An 8,252-nucleotide genomic window follows, 5' to 3' on the forward strand; every position below is an offset into this window, starting at 1 on the left:
AAACCCATCCTTGGCACAGTGGCACTGGGGGGACTGGGAGAGAAGAGGGGCAGGGACCCCCCCTCCCCACCGAGGACTGTCCTGGCAAATTGACTCCATTTAGAAGTTGTGTGTGAGCAGGGCCACAGGCAGCCAGGGCAGGCAGGGATCCGGGGGGTGCCAGGGCAAGAAGAGATCCAGCAGGGCACAGGGACAATCAGGGCATCTGGGGGTTGCCAGGGCAGGCAGAGATCTGGCAGGACACGGTGGCGGACAGGGATCCAGGGTGGTGCCAGGACAGGCAGGGATTTGGCAGGGCACAGGGGCAGGCAGGGAGGGGGTCAGGAGGGCAGAATGTTTCACTAAAACTGAAACATTTTGTTCCCATCAGGAGGCCTTGGCCGGGGCAAATCCACATGGAAAACCAAAAGCTTCCACTGAGGCCATGGAGCTGGGGTAGGTCAGGACGGGATCAGGAAAGTCCCCTCCATCTTTGGCACACTTGCCACGGCATTTTTACATGAAAAATTTTCAGCCCAGCTTAAAGAAAAGAGAAGAAAAAAGAACAGCTACAAAACCAGTGACAATTTCTCAGCTGAGAACTTTGTGCTGGTGAAATCTGCAGATCCCATCATGGAGACATTCCAGAACCCTTCCTGGTTTTGTCATGTTGGCCAAGCAGAGAAGACAGGAGCTATTGCCACAGTCCCCTAGTCCCTGGGGTTGGAGAATTGCAGCCTTGGGGCCACGTGGTCACTTTTAAGATCCCACCAATGGCATTTTTTAAATGATAAAAAAAAAAATTGGGGAAGAAACTAAAAACTCAGACCAAAAGCTCTTCCTGCTGGGATGCATTTCCTGGACCTCCCTTGTCCCCCCCACCCTCCCCTCAGACTCAATGCCTGTGAGGACCATCCTCGCCCCAGGGATGGGACAGGGGGAGACAGGATGGGTGGGGGGCTATGTCCCTGCACGGGGAGCAGGATGGAGCAGGGCTGTGGGGATGGGGGGCTGCAGCGGGGAGGGGAAGGTCTCTTATTGCTCTGTGTGGCCGCACTGCCCATCACACACACACACTTTGGGCGAGATGCAGGCAGGGAGGGCAGGCAGTGGGGGGGTCTCTCCATGCCCCCCGGTCCTTGCCTAGGCAGCCTCTTGCTGCTGGGAGGGGCAGGATGAGGCACTTCTCCTGCTGCCCATGCAGAGGTCTGGCATGCATGGTCTGCCACAGCACCCCACGGTGTCGAGGGCTGCCCAAGGGGCCGGGGTGAAAACCGGGGGGGCACCATGGGGCACCAGCAGCAGCGTCGAGGGTGCTCCCCACCAGGGCAGGCCAACACCAGCCCCGGGGCAGCATGGTCCAAGCTGTGTCCCTGTGGGATGGAGGGGCCGCTGGCGCGTGCCAGGATCCCCAGCAGTGGCGGGTAGTGGTCATGGCGCAGGTCGTGGGCAGCCCATGGCACAGAGCAGCACAGTCCAGAGTGCACCCCGGGGTGCCCCGGCACCAGGGCCCCGCTCGGCGCTCACGGCCCCTCTCCTGCTGTCCCTGGCAGCCGCTCGGCGCGGGGCTGCCGCGGTCACGCTCACATGCTGTCCGCCAGCTGGTGACAGTCCAAGTCCCCCTTCAGCTCCAAGAAGCCCGGCAGCTTCACCCCAGTCTTGCGGTCCACGCACCAGCACTTGCCGCGCTGCCCGTCCAGCGCCGGGTGACACTGCGGGGACAGGTTCAGGGAGGGACACCTCAGGCCAGGCGGGCTCTGCCATGCCCTGTCACTGTCCCGTCCACCCATTTCCGCCTCCCAGCCTCACCCTGGCCCTACACAGCGGCCCCACAGCGGGTGGGAGCCCGTCCTACCTGCTTGGGGTGGAAGTTGCCGTTGCGGTCGCAGTTGGGGATGGGGATGACGTACAGGTCCTCGTGGGTGCGGGTCTGCGAGGCCGCCAGCCGCTCCAGTGCCCGGTGCAGCTCGCTCTGGCACGAGCCCTGTGCCTGCGGGAAGGAGGGGCTGAGCTGGCCACGGGGCTAGCACGTGCCCCTACCCCAGAGCCCTGGGATCCCTCTCCACCCTGCCCTCCCCAGCCCTGCCAGCGCTCACTATGGGCCGCGTGTCCTCACGGTGGTGAGGGCTCCCGCTGCTGCGCATCTTGTTGCCATTGTTGACCCTCTTCGCCTGCTGCTTCTGCAAGCACTTGCGGTCATGGATACTGCAGGGGCTGAAGCTGTTGTTGGGGTGGTCGATCTCCTCCTTCTCTGCAGGAACACAGATCAAGGGGGCTCAGTGCCCCTGGCACCCTCAGCAACAACAAGCAGCTGGTGCTGCCAGACCCCACACCACCCTCTCCAGTCCCCAGAGGTGTCGCCCCGGGCCCTGGGCCCCCTTCTGCCCCTGCTACTGCACAGGTCTGAGCTCCCTGCAGCACTGGGAAAGACTCCTGGGAGTTTTTCCAACTCATTAGCCATGATTAACAACTTATTGCCATGTGTTTGTTATTGTAGGGTTGCAAATGCACACTGTGAGTGCTGGGCAGTGGCTCCAATGTGCTGGGTCTGGCTGTGTCCCTGCCAGCCACGTGCCACCAGGCACCGGGTGCTCACCCACAGCACTGGAGCAATGGGGCTGGGATGCACAGCCAGGGGGCCACAGGAAGACCCCCGTGCCCCCAAAAAGCTGCCTTTGAGGAGCTGCAGCAGGAATGGGGCACTGGGGTGGTGCTGAGCCCCCGCCAGGCCCGGGGCGGCACCGGGCGCCGCGGCCGGGAGTGGAGCCGTGCTCTGCCGCGGGGCACGGCCCCCGCCAAGACATGAAAGAAGAAATTCCTGGAATAAGAAAGTTAATCTCCCACGGGGCTGATCCCGAAAGGCGGCGCTTGGCATCCCCGCCTGCGCCAGGAGCGCAGCCAAGCTGCCGGCCCAGATGTTGGCAGCTGGAGGGAGCGTCATGAGACGAGTGCTCGGCGTGACTTAACTTTCAGAAAGCTGCCGGTTCCTCCAGCCTGGGGCCCATTTACACTCTGTGGAGGGAAGACACCCCAGGAGCTGAGCCCCACCTGTGCTCAGAGCTGTGTCAGGCACAGCCCAAGCAGAGTTTTGTCCCCCAACCCATCTGGGCTGTCCAGGGAAGCAGCCAGGGCTCCCTGCCCGAGGTTGTCCTGGGGTTGGGCTTAAACGAGTCAGTATTGCGACTGGCAGCAGGGAAAACCTTCCCAAACCAGGTAGGGAGGAGTCACCATCAGAGGTGGCACTCAGGGGCTCACAGCACCAGGACAGGGGCTGCCGGGTGATTCCCTAGCACTAGCCCTTCCCACAGGCTGGCAGTGGGGTCAGAGCCACAGCCTCCTGCCCACCACATCCTCCCAGGATCCGTGCCCTCATCTCTCTTTGGCACCTCATGCTGTGGCTCCTGCAATGCAGGGCTCCTGGCCCAGCTCCTGGGGGCCTGGTTAAAGTCCACAGCAAAGCCCCAAGCAAAGCCCCCTCCCTCGTGGATGTTATTTGCTTTTTGCTTAATCTGTCCACTTTTTCCAGGAAATGGCTCATGCCCTTGAAATTTGAAACACGAACCCAAAGAGACCCAAAGGACCCTGCACAGAGCAGTGCCAGCGCCAGCTCTGACAGCAGCAACCACGGGGCCGTGGTGCAATGCTGGTGGCAGCGCCCAGCTGAGGGGGGCATGGGGGCTCAGGCAAGGATGTTCCTTCCTTCCTCTGCATTTCCACGGGGACACACAAGGAAGAGCTGGGCAGAAGATTTGGCAACGGTGGGGACCACTGTGCTGAATTCCTTGCACCTCCACACTCTTCTCCCACACTGTGGAAAGGCAGGACAGGGAGGCACCGGCCCTGCCCACTCTGCTCCCGCAGGGGAAGCCCTCACCGATCCCAGCACAGCCAAACCCCCCTCCTTCCCCCGCCAGACGCCTCCAGAGCATCAAATCTCCCGGCTTAAATAAAACCAGATGCCAATAACATTTTCATAAGGTCACATGAAAATCCGGTGCCTCCAGGCTGTGAGACGGCTCCTGCCAGCGCTCGGGACCTGCGGTCCCCGGCTCGCATGCTCCAGCATCCCTCCCTGCCACAGGGATCTCTGCTGTCCTTGGGGTGACTGTCCCTTGCTAAGTGACACACAGCAGCTCAGGGAACCTCTTGCCTGCCTGGGACCAGAAAAGTCCTCACACTCAGCAAAAAGACATGGGAAAAGCAATGTGTGTGGAACCCAGAGCTGCCACCCGCCACCCTGCCCTGGTGCAGCCCAACCTGCCACCCCATGCATGGCCACCACGACCCTGGAGGGAGGGAGGGAGGACAGCAATGGGCCCTGCTTGACAGAGCTTTTTAACACTCAGATATGAGTCTGCTCAGTTTGGGATAGAAGTGGGTGCCAAGGAGATGGGAAGGAGTGCTGCCCTCCCTGGCCCAGCCTGCGGATGGGGGACACAAACGAGTCATTCAGCGTCGCCTTCAATTAACAGGAGCTGCAAATGAGGTTGGTCATGTGCTGAAATTGTGATTCACAGCACTGAGCCCGAGGGAGCGGTGAAGGGCTCCGGCTCCACCGCGTGGATCCTGTGGGAGCAGAACCTGGGGCAGCCAAAGAAATCCCAAGACTCTGTGTGTGTGTGTGTGTGTGTGTGTGTGTGTCCCTGGGGAGGTACAAGTGTCAGAGCTCCAGCCCCACTTCCCTCCTGTGCCACCAGTCCCTTGTGAAGGATCCTACGTGCCTCAAGGGACAGAAGGGACACATCCACGTGTCTGTTGCCGACATGGCACATGAGCCATGGTGACCCCAGCACCCTCCATGTCCCTGTCCAGCACTCCCAGTGTCACCTGCAGGTGGTCCTGGCAGGGCCGTGGCAGTGCTGCCTTTTGGCTCCCAGAGTGCTGGACTTGGCAGGCACTGGCACAGGGAGGGCTGTGCTTTTCTTGCCAAGCACTGGTCCTGGCAGAGTGTGGGGAGCCAGGTATGGGGGTGCCAGGGGCACCAGCACCAGGCACCTACTACACCTTGGGCACCTCCTGCCTCAGTGTCCAATGTGGGCCCTGTGGAAGAGAGATTGGGATGCAGGAGAGGGAGTGAGGGATTCAAACGCAGATGATGATTCCCCACAGATGATTCCTTGCCAGGAGCAGCACTCAGCCTGGAGAAACCAGAGTATGGAGGAATCTCCACCCCAGGGAACAGGTGGGACATGGCAACAGCCTCACCTGCCTAACTCCAGCCTGCCCTCCCTGCCCATGCGCTGTCCAGCCAGGGCTCAGCCACCACTCTCCCTCCTGGTCACAGCACACAGGAAGGAAACAGGATTTGTCCCAGCTTGCAGAGACCACACGGGATGAACACAGCTCCCATGGGGTCAGGTTTTCCCAGACAGAAGCATTTACCCAGCATTAAATCACTCGTCATGTGTACTGGGGAATATGTCCTCACCTCCTCCTGGCTGCCACACACAGGCTCAGTCACTACCAGCCAGCGGCTGTGCCGGAAAGCCATGGCTGGGACCTCCTGGAGCTGGCCCTGGCACAGGGCTCTGGCTGAGGAGTGGGGTCCTGGAGCCAGACAGAAGCTGGCAAGGGCTGGGAGAGGGAGGCAGGGACAGGGCCCGACACAAGGTGCCCAGACCCACAACCATGGGAGAGGGTCAGGAGGGCAGCCACCCGCTCCCTCGCTTCCTGAGAGTCCCGTCCTGTGTGTGCTGCGGGTCCTGGGTGAGCAGAGAGGCTCTTTGCTGCCGCTGGAGCCGGGAGCCACGTTCAACCCTTCGGAAAGCCCAGCCTCAGCCCAGCCCCCCGATCCCAGCCTCTTCCCTGGAATGCAGAGCCCCCCGGACAGAGCCCCCAGACAAAGTGTTTACTGTACGAGCTGTGCGTTAACCGCTTCCCGGCCACCGGGAACGCTCCCCGGCACCCGCTCAGCCCCGGGGCCACAGCCACGGCCGGGGACACCTGCTCCCCATGGCCCTGCCCCCAAGTAGGCATTTAATTCCCTTCTGCTGATCCATCAGAGGCCAGGGTGCCCTCGCTGTGCAGGAGTGATGGAACATGCAGCCCTCAGCCCCACACTCCCACTGGCTCTGGGCTGCTGGAGTGGGTCAGAGACCCACAACTGGATGTCCCACCAGACCAAGCAATGTGCTGTGGGTGTCCTACCCACATCCCACCGGGCTGTCCCGGACACGGGGGTTCCCAATGCCCTCTTGCCCATCCTGCCACCTGTGACACCGCCGGCCATCACGGTGCCCGGTGGGTGACCCGGCTCCCACGGCCACCCACCCATCCCCAACCAGGCCAAAACACCGCGGGAAGGAAGGGAAAAAATGCAAGTCTGTTTCCTAAAGGCTCTGGGAAAAAATGTTGCATTACACGGGGCACAGCCAAAACCAACAGGGCTTGGCAGCGTGGCGCAGCCCCGGGCCAGGGAGCCCAGACAGCTCCTGCAGGATGTGGGATGAGGACAGACAGGCAGGGCAGGGGGGTTCTGCAATGGACCCCATGCCAAGCACTCCGGGAGAGCTCCTGTCCCTGCAGGGGGCAGTTGGAGGGGCCCATCCAAAAAGGGTACTTCTCACGCTGGGGATACTGGCAGAGCTGCCATGGACCAGCCATGCAAGGAGGGAATGGAGCTGAGATCCAGCCCTCACAGTGGATAGGGACAGACACTGCTCTAGTCCCTTCTGCCCCACAGGGAGCTCCAGGTGACTCCGTGTGTGGATCCAGGGCCAGGCCAGCTCATGGATCACCCCGTAGTGGGATGCTGCTCCCCAGCTTCAGGAGACACAGTCCTGGTCACAGCTTACAGGATATGAAAGGGGGAGCATGGCATCCAGACCCACAGATGGACCAGGTCCCCACACTCATCCCTCAGGAGAGGCCCCATTCCCACAGTGCAACTTGCACAGCTCTGGGCTGGGCTCCCACCATCGGCTCCAATCCTGGCCCCCAGACCCTGCTCAAGCACCAGGGGGATGGCAGGGGGCCACAATCAACACCTGCAAGAGGGTCCCGGGGCAGACAGTCATAGGCAGAAAGTACAGGAAGCAGCTCCTCCAGTCCGGCCCTGCCTGCACCCCACTGTCCTGCCCGGACAGACACAGCTCCTGGCAGAGCCCGGCACAGCGCCCGGCCAGACCTGCCTGCGAGGGAAGCAGGTGCCCCGCGGCCTCTTTCCTGTTTCCTCCCGGCAGTGCAGGCAGAGCTCCCAGCAGCATCCCAGGGAAGGGGCAGCGCAGGGGCCTTTGTGCAACAGGAGCTTCCCCAGCAGCTGGGACGTGTCCCCAAGGGCCTCGGGTGTCCACAGGACTCCAGGTTGCCCCTCGGTCCAGGGGCACGTTGCAGCCAGGGGGGTAGAGCAGGTTGTTCCCCACTCCAGCACGTGCGGTGCCACTTGGCCGTGGCACTGCTGTGTCCACAGTGGGTAAGGATGGCACAAACATCAGCCACATGTACCAGGTGTCCTGCAGCTCTGCTCCCTCCCTGGGACACACTCCCTGCATTCCCATCCCTGGGCTGTCCTGTCCCATCCTGCCTCTTAGGGTCATGGAATGGTTTGCGTTGGAAGAGACTTTAAAGACCACCTACTAGACCAGGTTGCTCCAAGCCCCGTCCTGCCTGGCTTTGAACACTTCCAGGGATGAGACATCCAGAAATACTCTGGGCAACCTGTTCCAGTGCCTCTCCACCCTCACAGGGAAGAATTTCTTCCTATCATCTAATTTAAATCTCCCCTTTTTAGTTTAAAACCCTTCCCTTTACCCTGTAACAACCTACCCATGTAAAAGTCACTCTTCGTCATTTTTACAAGCTTCCTCTAAGTGTGGAAAGGTCCTTGACAAGCCCCGTCCCGCAGCCCCAGCTCTCGTCGAGTGATCAGGGAGCGAACTGGTGCCAACAGGGGGTTGTACCATTACCATTGTCAGGGAAAAGGACCCCCGGGCACTCACCCCTGGTACCCACCCCGGGCACCCACCCACGGCCGCCACTCCGCCGCCTCACCTGGGGGGTGGAGGCTCTCCTGGATGGCCTCGACGTCGGCCAGGTCGGTGCAGATGCCCTGGCCGTGCATGAGGGTGCGGAGGGGCCGGGGCTCTCCGCGGGGCGGGTAGCAGCGCAGCCCCGCTCCGCAGCGCGCGGTGTACACGCCGCAGGGGGTTCCGCGGGGCAGCGCGCAGGTCGCGCAGCACCCGCAGCCCGGCTCCCGCACCAGCTCCGCGCAGCCCTGCGGCGCCTTGCACCGCGCCAGCCGCTCCTCCGAGCACGGCGGGCACTGGATCGCCTCC

The 8,252-nt window shown here is 62.0% G+C and overlaps 1 protein-coding gene across 1 annotated transcript in view; it reads right to left on the bottom strand.

Moving 5' to 3' along the window:
• Positions 1–296: 296 nt before the first annotated feature.
• Positions 297–8,252, bottom strand: part of IGFBP4 (insulin like growth factor binding protein 4) — a 9,173-nt gene continuing 1,217 nt past the window's right edge. The window contains exons 3-6 of the mRNA XM_027666356.1: positions 7,969–8,248; positions 2,076–2,230; positions 1,835–1,969; positions 297–1,691 (exon numbers count right to left, since the gene is read on the bottom strand). Coding sequence (XP_027522157.1) covers positions 1,563–1,691; positions 1,835–1,969; positions 2,076–2,230; positions 7,969–8,248 — 699 coding nt within the window. The 3' untranslated portion in view covers positions 297–1,562. The remainder of the gene's footprint in view (positions 1,692–1,834; positions 1,970–2,075; positions 2,231–7,968; positions 8,249–8,252) is intronic.

The sequence above is a fragment of the Corapipo altera genome, unplaced genomic scaffold, assembly GCF_003945725.1.
Source record: "Corapipo altera isolate COAL_440 unplaced genomic scaffold, ASM394572v1 200, whole genome shotgun sequence".
NCBI lineage: Eukaryota > Metazoa > Chordata > Aves > Passeriformes > Pipridae > Corapipo > Corapipo altera.